At 40.8% G+C, this 15,054-nt stretch overlaps 2 protein-coding genes across 6 annotated transcripts in view; one reads left to right on the top strand and one right to left on the bottom strand.

Moving 5' to 3' along the window:
• Positions 1-4,058: 4,058 nt before the first annotated feature.
• On the top strand, positions 4,059-7,750 carry LOC108510350 (interferon-induced protein with tetratricopeptide repeats 5-like). Its single transcript, XM_017840034.1, is given in 3 exon segments — positions 4,059-4,148; positions 4,150-4,184; positions 5,690-7,750. Coding segments are annotated over 3 exon segments (1,539 nt in total). The 5' UTR covers positions 4,059-4,079; the 3' UTR covers positions 7,125-7,750.
• Positions 7,751-9,649: 1,899 nt separating this feature from the next.
• The window catches only part of SLC16A12 (solute carrier family 16 member 12), a 36,412-nt gene continuing 31,007 nt past the window's right edge, over positions 9,650-15,054 (bottom strand). For 4 of the 5 annotated variants that reach the window (XM_017840050.1, XM_017840063.1, XM_017840058.1 and 1 more), the window contains 2 exons: positions 14,547-14,806; positions 12,844-13,417 (listed from right to left, as the gene is read on the bottom strand). In XM_017840050.1, the coding sequence (XP_017695539.1) occupies positions 13,155-13,417; positions 14,547-14,806 (523 nt within the window). In that variant the 3' untranslated portion in view covers positions 12,844-13,154. Of the gene's footprint in view, positions 13,418-14,546; positions 14,807-15,054 lie in introns of all 5 variants that reach the window. The other variant, XM_017840043.1, reaches the window with a different exon arrangement.

Raw genomic sequence — 15,054 nt, 5'->3', positions numbered from 1 at the left:
ATGGCCCGGCGGGAGGAGGCGCCGGCCCGGCCGCCCCTCGGCCCAGCGGCGCGGCCTATGGGCGGCGGGGCCCGCCCGCACCGCCCGCCCGGCCTTGGGCCGCCTGAGCCGCCGTGATTCAGCGTTTCTCCAGCAATACCATCTGGATCCCCCCGCCTCCCCCTGGGCTCCATTTGCAGGAGCCGCTCAGCCTCCGGAACGGCGCCCGTGGACTTGCTTCCCAGCCCTCCTCGTCTTCTGCATCTGCCCGCACTCCGGAGCCTGCAGAGCCTTCACGGAGCCGCCCTGCGAGGGTCTGCTCTCTGTTCCTGACGGCCCGCAGCAGGCCCCAGGCAGAAAGCGGCGGCAGCAGCGAGGAGGGAGGGGATGAGCCGCGCCCGCCGCGGGCTCTCCCTTTGTCCGCAGGGAGCATCCCGGGGATGCCTCCCCAGCGTGCCGGGTACCTGCGCCTCGGGAGCCGCCGGTCCTTCCTGAGGACTGTACAGCGTTGCCAGCAATCACTGCCATTCTTACACAAACAGATCGTTCGTCCATCATCTGTGAGCATCGTCTAAACATAGCAAACCTAATACAAACGGGCTTAAGTTACACGCCGGCACGCAGTTACAGCAGGGTTATCATCACTGCTTCCTGCAAACCTGAGGCAACTAATTGGCAGGCACTGCATTGCGTAGCTATAATTTCCCAGAGAAGCGTGTCTGTGGTCAGGGAATATGTGACTGGGCTTGAAAAAACTTGGACCAAATTCAATCCTTTAATATAAATATTCATGTTATTAGGCCAGGCCCATATCCATAGAATAATACAGAAACCTGATACTAAACACACAGCGGTAGAGCAGGAGGGTGTCAGGAACTAAAATGTTTCTGTTTATTTAGAAAGCATTAAGATTTTAGTTGAAAAATCATTGAAATTTTCATAGCATCCCCTTGTTTTGATGTGTTGATATGTCAGTAGATAAAAATGACACTATGTGATCCTTTGCATTCCTGGATCCCATTTCTTAGGACTGTTTGGTTTTAAAGAACTTGGGTAACAAAAATATTGCTCGGCGATTCACTTGGGTTGTTTTGTCAAATTAATTACAGAGCATTCTTCCTTCCTAGGGGAAAACTCAAATTATAAAATGCCACGGCTGCTGCTTTCAAATGTAGTAATTATATACTAACTTAGGCTATATTGAAACCTGCATAATATAGGATATTTAAAGTGATCCTGTAATTTATACCATTCATACCATTTAATGGTATTATTCATTTACATTATTTTAATAATGAAAATTTCAGGCAATTATTTGGCTGAGCTAATGATATGAGGGAGAAATTCTTTGTCAGCAAGTATCCTTTTCAGCTCCAAGGAAATGTCCAGATATGAGTTTTCTCCCACAAAACGTGTAGATATTTTTGAAGCCATTTCCTATTCTTGTGTATGTACAGAACACTCAAGTAAAGTCTTTGTATAAAATACGAATGCAGTTGTTGTTCCCCACCCATTTCTGGACACGTGTTTTCCAAGAAGAAGCTTCTGCATTTCCTGCTATGCAATGCAGCTTTCCCTGATGGCAGTCAGCCCAGCTACAGCTTTCCCTGAACTGAAACCAGCAGGGATGTAGGAGGATTTATGAATTTTCCCGTGCGGTGCCCACCAAGTTACAAAGATGACTGCAGAAAGGCATTGCATAACTGTTCTCTTACTCTATTTTAAGCACTTTCCTGCATTTATTTTATTTAATAGGCGTTTGTGTCAGACCATAGCATATAGATGCAACTAAATTTATAAAAAACAAGGAAACTGGAGCAAATTTTTGCACTCCAGCTGGAAGATTGCTGCATTTTCCCATATGTACCAAGCAATATACCAAAGACAACAGACACCTGGGTCAGAAGGAGAGATCAGAAATCCAGAGATACTTAGTAGCATAATGAATCATTGGTGTCCACATTTGATTTTGGCATTTCAGAAACCTTATAAATACACTTTTCTACAACTACCTGCAACACTTATTTTCCATAAAATACATGAATATGTGTAGATACTCTAATCCATTTTCCTTCTCAATTCACTGCCTCTTTTCATCACTTATCAAATACCTGGTTGCTAGAACCTTGAAGTTTATTCAGAGTAGTAGCTGTACTAACCTTTTTCTTGAGCTCTGAAACATCAACTCCAACAACCCCTCTGAACACACACATATACACACAGTCACTCAGATGAGACACAAAGAGGTGTGTGTGTGTGTTACTAAGGCTCTCCAGATTCTGATACAAACCAGAAGTTCTAAGTAAGACCGATTTGTTGTGTTGTTTTGAAAGAAGGAAAAAGAAGAAGAGGGAAAGGAGGGAAAAGAAGGAGAAGAGGGAAAGGCAAAAAACAGCCTTGTCCTGGAGAGTCGCTGCCTGCCAGGAATTCACTCCATGCGACTGGAACTCATGCTGCCAGGAGCTGTCCCCAAAAGAGCAGTTCCCCAGTGGCTACCCCAGCTTCCCCCCGAACAGCCCAGGGTCACTGGAGCCAGCTGGACAGAGCCACAACCTGGCCAAACCCAGAGGATAAGTGCAGTTTACCACCAGATCCAGAGGTTCCCTCTGCTTTACATATGTGGGAAAGTGGGGATAGAGACTGTTCATACCACAGAAGATAAAGTTTTATAAGCCAGAACCTACAGTTCTCAAAAACATACAAATTGGCAGTCAGAGGTTACATAAATTTATAAATAAAAACATGGAATACCATTAATTCTTGTCTGTGGTTGCAGAGATTGAAAATGATGGCAGCAGCAGCAGTTCTGAGGTGATAATGAGGTTTGATATAAGTGATTTCTGGCTTGTTAGGACAGAGGGACAACCTGCGCATCCTCCACTAAAAACTTCACAAAAGAAGCCAATTGAGACAGCCTTATATGCATTTTTTTTGCTTATTCCTACAAAAAAGGGCAGCGGGGACACCTCAAATTAAAAATTAAACATGTTTTTTAACAAGATGCTCTCATGTTTAAAAATTGAATGGATTCAAGAATGGAGAGAGGTTCTGTGATATTTCTGGGTAAAGATGAAACAAATCTTATATAGATAAAGGTTTTTTTTGTTACTACAATAAAAATCAGTCTACAATCAATAAGTAGCATATTACATAGTAATAAATAGTCTAATGCAAGAATTATAATTAGTCTGGATCTAATTATTAAAAAAAGAGGCAATAATAATGCCGTTAAAGTACTTACTTACAGAACAAATTTTACAAAACCAGTCTGCATTTTTTATTTTTTTAAACTAAGCATCAGTGAGTTGTTCATATCCATAGATACTCCAGTCCCCAAGATGTGCCCTTCTCTTTGTTACCGTGTGTGTAGCCCTGTAACACAGCATTGCTGTTGCTCCCAACAGGCCATAAGCTTTGCACTGAGTTTGCATGGCCTCGGGACTGAGGCTTGCCAGGTCTGCTCAGTTTGACCTTGTCCTGACCCACCTGTGACTTTGTTTTGCTTGGCACAACTGTGACAGCAGTTTCTTGAACTGAACTTGATTTACGAAAGGTTAACTCTGGGTTTATGTAGGGAGAAGTGACAAATATTTCCTGCGGGTGGGATGAGAGTCTGAGTACTCTCAGACAATGACACAGTCCAGAGAAACACAGGCCTGGTACAACAGCAGAGACCTTGTGATGCGGAGGCACAGGATGAAGGAGAACAGGCAGGGGCTGTGCTCACATGCATGACCCAACACCAATAAAATAGGAGCCTAAAGCATGACGTAGGTGTGCAAAGGTGCAGAGGTAAGAGGAGGAAATGACCCTTCCCGAGCCTGTACATGATAACCAGGTCAGCCCACACTAGACTGAAATATTCCCCCTAGCATAGATACCCCTGCCTTTGAACAGAGTAAATGCTGGAAGCACTAGGAGCTTTTGCCACATTCTCCACAACACAGAGTAATATATGGCACAGAGCCAGGCTGAAAAAGAGCAGCTTAGTGAGGCAGCAGTTTCGATTCTCCAACTGCAGACTGTTCTGCTTCTTCGGCAGACTCAGAGAAAAGCTGAAGTTTCACTTTCTGTTTCCCGTGAAAGTGGTCACAGACCACATGATGGTTGGATTCTATAAAATGGGAAGCATAACAACAGTGAGCAGCACTCCTTCAGCTTTGAAGCTACCTGAAGACAAGTGAGCAGAAAAAGAAAACCATGAGGTAAGACAGCAACCCAGTCCCTGAAAGATGCTTTTTCTCTATGCCACAGGAAAGTAATGCTTATTATTTACATAAATGTAACAAGTGAGGGACTTTGAGCATTGAAACAACAGAAAATATTTTACAGAATATTTACTAGAAGAATCAAAATAAAATAAGGATGCTTTGGAATATTGTCATGTTATTGCTTCTCCAACAAGGTTCAGTTTCTGTAAACAGAAAGTCAGAAAGATTGTGTGCATGCAGTTTGGGAATAATGTGGATAACACATTCATGTTTTGTTTGTTGCCAAGTCATGTTTATCCTAGTCAAGGACTTTTTTGTGTCTCATGTCCTGCCAGTGAGGAGGAGCACAAAAAAAGCTGGGAGGGAGCACAGCTGGGACACGTGACTAAAACCAGCCAAAGGGATATTCTACACCATAGAATGTCATGCTCAATATATAAACTGGGAGAGTTACCTGGAAGAGGGACTGATTGGGGTGTGGGGATGGGGTCTGGCATCAGGCAGCAGGTGGTGAGCAATTGTATCGTACATCACTCGTTTTTCCTTGAGATTTATCTTTCCCTTTTATTATCATTTTTTACTATTATTATTAGATTTTACTTTGTTTCAATTATTAAACTGTTCTTATCTTACCCTACAAGTTTCACTTTTGATTCTCCTCCCCATTCCACCAGGGTGGGGAGTGGGGATGAGTGAGCAGCAGCAAAGTGCTTAGTTCCCAGCTGGGCTTAAACCTCAACAGGGACAAAGGGGTATTAAGGACCAGTTGTATGTAAACAGGGTCTGGTCAGGAAGTGTGTGTGTTTGTTTAGGGGTGAAGCACCTGGAGAGAGAGAGGCTCCCTGACCAGACACTGGATGTCCAAAGTCAGCTTCTGAGGAGCCATAGGGTTAGTGAGTGAGCATGTGGTCTGTACCAGCAAGTGGAGTGGGCCTGTACACCCAAATGCTGGCAAACAGGGAGACTGCTGTGATCTGGGATCCAGATCCTGGGTATGATAGTATAACTATAAGATAAGAATGGTGCCGTGATCTGACAAATGAGGATTTATAAATGCAGGAAATTCAAAATTAAATTTATATCATAAACCATAAAATGTATAGAGACATAGGAAAGGCACTAAATCACATTCTCTATATGTTAAGAGAACCTCTTTTGGGTAGGCTTCAGCAATTGTTCCCAGCACAGGATATATGTTTCTGAGGCCCAGAGGTGTGCCAGCTTTACCACAGAGACCAGCCCTCCTCTCTAACATGCAGAACACTAGCTCTGTTGCAATGTAAGAGATGTCCTCATATACAGGCAAGGAGAATTACTAAAATAACTATTCAGCACTTTAGACCTATGGCTCCCCACAGCTTTGGCTTGTTTGAAGTGTTGTGGACTAGGGGCATGAGGTGAGGTATTGTCTGCCTTTAAAGTATATCATGTGTGGTTTAAAAACAAGAATAGCAAAAGGCAAATAGAGTATAAGTATGTTTTTCTTTGATTTCTTCTAGTACCATTTCCAAGCATTCCTTGAAGACTTCCCTGCTGCAGTTACAATGTCATTTTACATGGACTTTGCTGAAGCAGGATGTAGATATTGATGACCTAGAGGAAACAATAGTCAATCAGATCAAATACTTCACAGAATCTAACCTAACAGATTATAATCTACTATCCTATATATGTCACCTAAAGAATTCAAATGAGAAAGCCCTGAGAAATCTCCAGAAAGCTGAAGAAATTGTTCAAAAACGTCATCCAGATGAAATTGCCAGGAGAAGTCTTGTTACCTGGGGGAACTATGCCTGGATCCATTACCACATGGAGAGATATGAAGAAGCTCAAACTTATGTAAGCAAAGTGGAAAACAGCTGCAAAAAGCTTTCAATTACTGCTGGTGGGAAGATGCAGCTTCCAGAGGTCTATGCTGAGCAAGGATGGGCATTATTACGTTTTGGTGGGAAACACTATGAGAGAGCAAAGAATTGCTTTGAAAATGCTCTAAAGGATGAACCCGATAACCCAGATTTTAATGCCGGCTATGCAACAGCACTGTATCGTTGGGAAAATTTAGCTTCCAGATGTGGTGAAGACACAAGCCCATCCACTGAGGCCTTGAAGCGGGCAGTGGAACTGAATCCAGAGGATACTTGTGTCATGGCATTACTTGCATTAAAACTTCAGGACTTAAATCGAGTTGATGAAGGTGAGAGGTACATTGAAGAAGCTATGCAAAAAACCCCTGATCTTCCTTATTTCCTGCGATATGCTGCTAAATTTTACAGAAGGAAAGGAGAAGTGGGCAAGGCAGCGAAGATTTTGGAAAAGGCCCTAGCACTGACACCAAATTCTGGCTTTTTGCATCACCAACTAGGAATCTGCTACAGAGAAAAAGTATTTCAATTGCAAAGATCAGGAAATGCACCTCAAGATCAAGTGGAGAGACTCATTGAACTTGCCATTTCTCATTTTAAATTTGCAGCAGACCAAAAGAAAAAATTTGTTGCTACCCATACTGGCCTAGCAAACGTGTATGCACTAGGCAAGAGATATGAAGAAGCAGAAAAGATATATCAGGAACTGTTTCAGAGAAATAATCTACTCTGTCATGAAAAACAAGAGCTCTACTACTATTATGGCAATTTTCAGCGTTTTCACATGAGGTCAGTATCAAAAGCCATTGAGTATTATATAGAAGGGCTGAAAATGAAAGAAGAGTCCTTTGGAAGAAATAAGTGCAGTGAAGCTGTGCAGAGATTGTTAAGACAAAAAGTTGAGAGAGGTTCAAGAAATGCAACAGATTTTGGTACACTTGGACTCGTTCATAAGCTAAATGGTGAGACACAAAAAGCAATTGAGTGCTATGAAAAAGCCATTGCTTTGGATCACAATAATGAAGAATATCAGAATGCATTATTTGAGCTACGACTGTCTATCTCAAGCTAAAGCTCACAGAAATCCTTCACACCCAAAAACCTCCAAACCCAAGGACATTTCAAGAGATTCTCTAAGCTTTTTTTGTTGTTTGGTTGGTTGGTTTTTGTCTTAAGGTAGACTTTATGACCAGATGAAACATGGGTGGTATCGCTTTCTGATCATAATGTAGAAACTGCAGACGATGAGTGTTCATTTGTTCATTTGCTAACAGAGAGCATGCTTAGGTAGCTATATAATGAAACGTATAATATATAATAATAGCTATACAATAATAGCTCATCTAACTTAGGTCTTCAATGCTAACGTGGGTCTAAACGATTATCAGTAGAACACAGAACTTCTAAGCTAAAAATGAGATATTACCTTCTACTGAGAAAAAGATAAGGGAATCATATGGTAGTATTTTGTCTAGATAGTTGAAAGGCATGCTTAAACCAAAATGGAATTTCTGATGCTTTTTCAAGTATTTCAAAAATATCTTTTGTAGAAGGAACTTTTGTTGAAGGCTTGTTCAGTTTACTAACTTGTATGCTGTTTAATTATGAAAAATATTAAAAAACATTGTTCACTGTAAAGCTTATAAAATGTGTATTATTGTTGTGAACTACGAAAGGGTATTAAATCCATCAAGTATTGCTTCTGGTATCTCTCTGCTGACCAGTCTTCCTGTTAGTAGATTAGGTAAAAGGAAAATGGCCATTTGAAAAAGTAACAGGGATAGAGTTTTGGCAGGATATGAAAGACTCAGTAGATAACCTCATTTATTTTCCCTGGGGTCTCAGCAAAACTGGCTTCAGAGGCATTGCACCAGAGAATCAAACTGTGCACAAAACAGCACCTGTCTCATTTACCCAAAACCTCACTATCAGGAGCCACTACAGCAAACATCTGGAAAGGGAGGAAAGGCAGTCCCTGAGCTGCCTAAGAGATGGCTATCTGTGGCCGTGGTTGTGAAACAAGCCATGGGTAGCAAACACACACAAGAAATGAACTGAAGTGGGCACCGAGGGCAGAGCACAGCTGGAGACAAGAGTTGCATGAGCACCAGAGAGCAGGGCAGCAGAATGCAAGGGGCATGTGGAAAGTGGGGTGGGTGCCCCCAGAGTCTGGTGAATGGCATAAAGGGCTGAAATGACAGAATGGGTGGACAAGGTGATCATCTTCAGATATTTAACTAAAAGTCAATATTCTTTACAACAGCCCAGCCTAATTCCACAGTAGCGTGCCTTCGTACGATAGACCATGGTGCTCAGGGAAAACTAATGCTGTAATTCCAAATCACTTCTGAGCCCTAGCCAGTAGTGTAGCATGAAGCAAACTGGTGACAGAGCCCATGTCAGGAAGGCTGTGCCCTTTAGTTCCCAGCCATCCTGCGATATTCCTGCCCCGACAACAGCGCCCCTGTATGGACAGAATGAAAGCCTGAAAGAGTGCAAAGCACAGTGCCAGATCAGAAAATGTGAATAAACCTCTTCCTTCTCAGCTCTCCCTCAGAGACTCTTTCATAATACGAGCAAAAGTGATCAGGAGCTTAACAGTGTACATAATACAACCACACCTTCTGCATAAGAAAGGGCTGGGGAAAAATCCATCCTTGTTTCCCAGCTGCCTGCCACCTTCTCTCTTACAAAGGCAGCCCTACCTCGGAAAGGAACAGTGAAGAGAGAGAAGAGGAAGGACTGGGAGCAGGACTGATAGAGCACTCCTGGAAGCTGGTAGGAAGAACAGCAGGGTTGAAGTCAGGAACTAGTGACTACCTATGGTGATGTGCTCAGCTATGTGGACAAAAGGGTATGTTAGGTGATCTCACTGCCTTTCTCCATCTTGAGCATTTCTAAGCTCAGCATCATTGCTATCCAAACCCTACTGAGGGCATAGAGGGTGGAGGACAGCAGGGAAAGATTTGAGAAAGAGGTGGTGGCACATCTATTCTCCCCTCCACATGCTGCCACCAGGACCTCTCCTGGAAAAAAAACCTTGCAAAGAAAAAAGGATAAACTAGAAATTATTTTGAAAAACAATGTGAGCTGAATATTTATGAAGAGTCAGAGTGGTTCAATTTTCTGCACAGCAAATACACTGACTGTGGGACAGAGTGATGCACGAAGTGTATTTGTTGTGCATCCCTTCCTTCAGATTCTGAAGGACTGAGCTGGACCGCCATAGTACCTGGGGATGCTCTGTACAAAGAGCCTTGTGTGTGTCTTGTAAATGAGGAGAAATGTTATCTCCCACAGGGTGGTGCTGCTGCGCCGCCTGGCATAGCAACATGGGGAAGAGGCTGAGCTTGAGCTTTGGGAGGTGGACAAAAAAGAAAGAAAGACAGTTTGGAGCATCCAAGTCCATTGGCAAAACCAGAACCACATACAAGCTGAACCCCTCTCAATTCACACCCAAGTATGAATTATATCGCCGGAGACTATGCTAGTGGTGCAGGGAAAAAATGATTAAAGATAACCTTTCAGGAAGTGTTAATTTACGAATCAAAAGCACCTTCTAAATTATATAAAATTCTACTGAAATATACCAGAATAGTCACTTAGAAGAAGGCATTGTTTATTGAGGCAATCCCAACTAGGACTTTGCTACGCTGACCATGAAGGACTGTAACAACTTAACTTAAACAAGCTCTTTCTTCTCACATAAATTTGTAACACTTTAGAAAGCAAACAAGGAATTATTGTGGCAATATAAAATATATTCCCCATACAGTAGCACAAATAGCCTTTGTTTTTCAGAAGATAAATTATTATCCAAGCTGAAAGGAATGCTTTAAGGATGTTTCTTCTGAAAAAAAGAGCAATTCTTCAGTGGAAGGTACTTTTCCAATGTTGTCTTCACACAATTTTTCAATGTACAATTTATTAAATGTCCCAGATTATCACTAGAACATAAATAATTTCATAAATAATTTCATAAATTCTAGAACATAAATAATTTCAAAAGAATTATTACTACCCCAATTCAAACTTCATGGAATGGAAACAGATGGCATAACTTCAGCAGCTGTAAGCAGTACTTACACTGAATTTCCATCTACTGCACAGAACAGAGCATTATTCCAGGCAGGATTCTTCTGAGGTAGAGTCTTTCTGTTCCTGTCTCGGACAGATCTTACCCCAGTCAAGTCAAACCACGCTACCCTGGGAAGCCAGACAGGCTCAGCAGTGCAGTGCTCCATCCAAGCTCATATCCATCGATACCTGTATCCATCAGGGCTGGCAGGAACATAGAATTACATGATCATTAAGGTTGGAAAAGACCACTAAGATCATTGAACATGCAGTGTAAGCCTGGCAAATTGCTCACAGCTAGCCCAGCTATCTCACTTTACTGCTGCACTGTGCCATGCCAGGAAATCTCCTCCTTGAAGGACAGCCTGTCTGAAAAATATTATTATTATCCTGTCTGAAAAAATATTACAGATACAATGAATCATTCTTTAAAAATATTGTAAGCCAGAGACTTCTACAATGCGTTGCCTGAAATATATCACATGGCAGGATAAAGATGAACTGTTCATCTTGGGTTGTGTGGATTAGGAGGTAGAAGTCTGGTGTAAGGTTTCACCAGCCTGAATTGTATTCCCATTACTTCTGCTTGCAGGTTGTTACGCTTCCTTCTGTTTCTTAGTGGGGACATTCATGACAGGGCTGGTATTTCACAGTGTCTTTTATGCACAGAAAGCATCATTTTGGTATATAAGCTTTTCCCCATTGACTTAAGTCAGAGCAGAAAAAGTGTTAGAAAACCTTGAAAGAATTCTACCATTTTCTACAAAAGGTCTGTGTATAAAACCAGTTGAATGTTTGTTGCTAAATAAGATATTTAAAACAAGAAGTACTACTTTAAACACATATAGGGAAAAGCCTATGAAAAATTATCTTGAAATAAAAAAAATTAAAAATGCTACGAATGTATTACACAGTATAGTTTACATGATAAAAATGCATGTCACCATATTCCAATAGGCTTTTACAATATGCAGCTCTGACATGAACAACTAGTGACATGTTATGATGTGGTAAACAAAGTAATTAAATTTTTGTAAAGTAAATAACAGTGGTTATAACTTGTTTAAAATTACTTATATTCTTTGTAGACCATACTATGCCCCACTCCTTTACTACTAAAATATTGCATTAAGATCTAAAACATCTTCATCAGTATTAATTAATAAAACCACTTCATTTTTTCCAGATTTGCTTATTTTTCCTAACTCACTAAGAAACATTCATGGAGGATTTGTGTCTTTTTTTAATGAATATATGTTAAAAACAATATCAGGGACCAGGACACAATTTTCATGCAGAGCTGAAGAAAGGTTATGTCATTACCTTCAAGCAGTTTTTGCACTCCCATCTCTTATTCTGTGGTCTGTGCACATATATCATCCTACTGGCTCTGACTACACTTCTGAAGCAGGGCAGCGAGAAATGCTTTATTTAATCACAGACAACTGAAGTCAAACAATTTTAATATTTTATATTTGAAATATGCTTGAATAATAAAACTACTTGATACACATCCTATTCATATATATATATATTTAAAAATACATTATACCCCTATGGCTGTACTCTTGATCTAAATCAGCTTCGTGAACATCAATCTATGTTGCTTTCCCTTCTGAGGCACAGGGTGGAAAAGGACACCATGAGCAGCCACGGAATACACTGCAGATGATTAACAAAACTGCTAGGTCTGTGTTAATGAAAATTATTTGGACTCTGATCAATTTGCTAATGAACAGAACACAGCTTTATGCAGCATCAAAATACTGAAATTATTTGTATTGCAGAATGTGAAGTTCCTCCATTATTGACAACATTTTCATTCTGAAAATGTAGAAACATGCCATTATTTATTAGATCAGTAATTTAACCTATGATCTACATTCAGTCCCTAGCTCCTGTGAAGCAGCCAGCTGTAGTGAATTCCTCACACAAGTAGCAGGAAACCACCACCAAGTTGCAGCTGTTGTGTTCTGGCCATCAAGGACAAGTGACCTGACATCTCTTCAGATGGCACAAACGACTAAATTGCACCACCTGAAGATACAGCTCCTGGGGCCAAAAGGAGAAAGACTTGCCACTGCAATACACAGCACAATCCTCTTTACTCATAGCCTAGACAGGGAGCAGTCGCTCAGTCATCTGGTTGCATGGACTCTAAAGTTCTCCAACAGCTGCTGATTTTACAAGAGCAAGAGCCTCTGTATTTGAAAACACATGAGCCTCTCCTCTGGTCTCCTGGGCTGCCTTTAGGATTCTTCCAACTAATGCAGCTAAAGCAGGTTTGTCTATCAGCATACCTAGTCCTCTGGCACAAATTTACTCCTTTTCATATAGCAGAGCTTCCACAGTACCTCTTCCACCCTTCAAGACAAGGATCAGCTGAAAAATCATATCTGGAATTTCAATTTTTAGAAATTCAAGCTTTAAAGACATCCAGGAGGAAAAATTTTTTTTTTTTTTTTTTGCTGTAGAGGGCTTGGGAAAGTAGGTCTAAAATTATATTTGAAATTAAATTGGAATGTATGTACAAAGTTCAGGCACATTGTAAAAATTAAAGCTGCCCCAGAGATACTTTCAGCATAAATCACATGTGGAGGTTTTTTGGTGGTGTGTGTTATTAGTCCATTGAAACATACTAGACCACACCATCAAAAAGCTTGGGTCATTAATAATATTTTTTAAATAATGTAAATGTTATTGTTCAGTTTTGGTAACTGATTACTTTATCGTTTTCTGTTGAGTACAGCCAATTGTTGATTACCTGTGGAGTGGACATTGCATTTCAAATAAATCTGTGAACATTTGTATCTACAAACTCTATTTTCATTCTAGCTTTCTTCTATTACTGCATTAACTTGGTATTACTGTTGCTGTATGTAGATTTCAGTCAACTAAAGCATGACAGAAAAATCTAATTGAAAGATGCCTCGGTTCACAGGAGTAGTATCTTCAGCAGCGTAACACTACGGAGCCACCTCTGTCTCAGTCACGGCTGTGTCGTACTGAATCTCAATGGCACTTGTCACCTCTTGCTGCAGCTGTTTGTGTCCACGGACAAAAATTCAACATCCTTTTGGTCTAATTCTGCTGTGACAGAATAAGCTATTGCTCCGTTTGTCCACATGTGCTGTTTCATGCCTGTATCACTAGTGAGTGACCGCAAATGTGTTCTTTTGATTTTCTTTGCTAGTCTTGCAAAGCACAGTAGTGTTGAACTAAATATCATAGAAAATCCACACAGGAGGAATGATGCAGTATAGCTGCCAGTTGTGTCCACCAGCCAACCTGTAGGAAAAAATAAACAATGGGTTTTTAAAGATCCATTAGTATTCTGATAATTTCCAAATCCTGTTATCAATGGGAGCTTTATAAACTTATCAACTTGTAAACTTACAAGTTACCACATATAAATGCAATCAAACAATACAGGTTTACATCACTATCACTGTATTTCTTCCTCCTAGGGCAGGGAGGGATTTGTCCTCAGCAGGCAGATAAGATTTTTTGGGCTCTTGTTTGGAGCCTCAAATCTCAAATCCATGAGAAAAGGCACAACAGTCATCACCACAAAACTAAATAAACTGCATGGATTTAACTGGCAGTCTTTAGACAGGCTTACAGAGTCCTGGGATTAAATAGTGTGTGCATCAGATCCTCATAAAGAAACAATTAGTGAGCTATGCCTTGGGCTCATGCTATTTTACAATAATTTTTACTACGGAAAATAAAAAGCTTCAGAAGCAGTGATTAATTGGGAATTGATGTGAACAGCAGACAAAATACGCAAGACATATATATATACTTGGCTGATTGAAAAAGATCTCTGACCTTCCACAATATTAAAACTGTGTCAAGTTCTTCCTAAAGACTAATAGGAGTACAACTCTCATCTTTACTTCATTATAATGGAATCTATGGGAAAAATGATTATTAGATATTACAGTGATGAGCTGGCAACCAAACAGGAGTGGAGCTGACTCACCCACTTGTTCAAAGCAGTTTGGAGGTTAAAAGATAAGTCCTCCACATCAAAAAAAAAAAAAAAAAATCTTGGAATTGAACTCCCTTTAGGTTACATTTTCAAAATCTGTTAATTTTACAATGTAATATTTTGCTCCTTTTACTTGCACAATTTCTAAACTATGTGAAGTGGTGACGTTAAGAGCTCTTAGAAGTTCATTCCATACTGATTTTGTTTTTAAATTTCATCTCACTCTATATGTAGAAATTATCCCATCAAGACAGGGATGGGAGATCTAAAGACTTACAAAGATCTAGGTGTGTGTTAGTTCTCTACTCAGAGGTTACCTCCACATTTAGTGTGCATTTGCTGTCCTTCCTCTCCTGTTACATCACACTAATAGGCAAATCTGAAGTACTGATAAGATCATAGGAAAGTCATTTGGGAACTTACCTGCCACAGGCGGGCTCACTAGATACGGTATGGCATGCAGGAAATACACAACGCCCAGTGCTGATGATAATGAGGAAGTTCCCACTACATCTGCTGTCATGACAGGGATCAGCGTTACATAGGCTCCATCAAAGTAGCCAAAGGTAAATGAGAAAGGCACAAGCAAGGGGAAGTTTTGGAGAACTGGCAGGAAAAGACAACAAAGGCCATCCATTCCCACAGCAAAGAGGTAGCAAAAGTACCGATGCTTCTTCAGACACCTGCAAATTTCAAAACAGAAAAGAAAAATATCACTGAACAAAGCATCTCAGTTTCTATGCCCTGGCATGCAGTGCTTCAGTCTCTCTCAAATTTAAGTCCATTTCATTACACAGTCTTCAAGATTAAAAACTCAGTGCCGATGAGCCTGGATAGGGAAAGCTGCCCACCTACAGCTGCAGAAACATCTGGCGAGCAGCAGTCCATGCTGTCTGCAGTGTTCTTCAGAATGCTCCCACCGAGGGAAGCC

Source organism: Lepidothrix coronata, unplaced genomic scaffold (assembly GCF_001604755.1).
Source record: "Lepidothrix coronata isolate B3197 unplaced genomic scaffold, Lepidothrix_coronata-1.0 Scaffold8, whole genome shotgun sequence".
Classification (NCBI taxonomy): Eukaryota; Metazoa; Chordata; class Aves; order Passeriformes; family Pipridae; genus Lepidothrix; species Lepidothrix coronata.
Note: the sequence above shows the minus strand (reverse complement) of the source record. Positions and strands in the feature narration are given on the sequence as shown.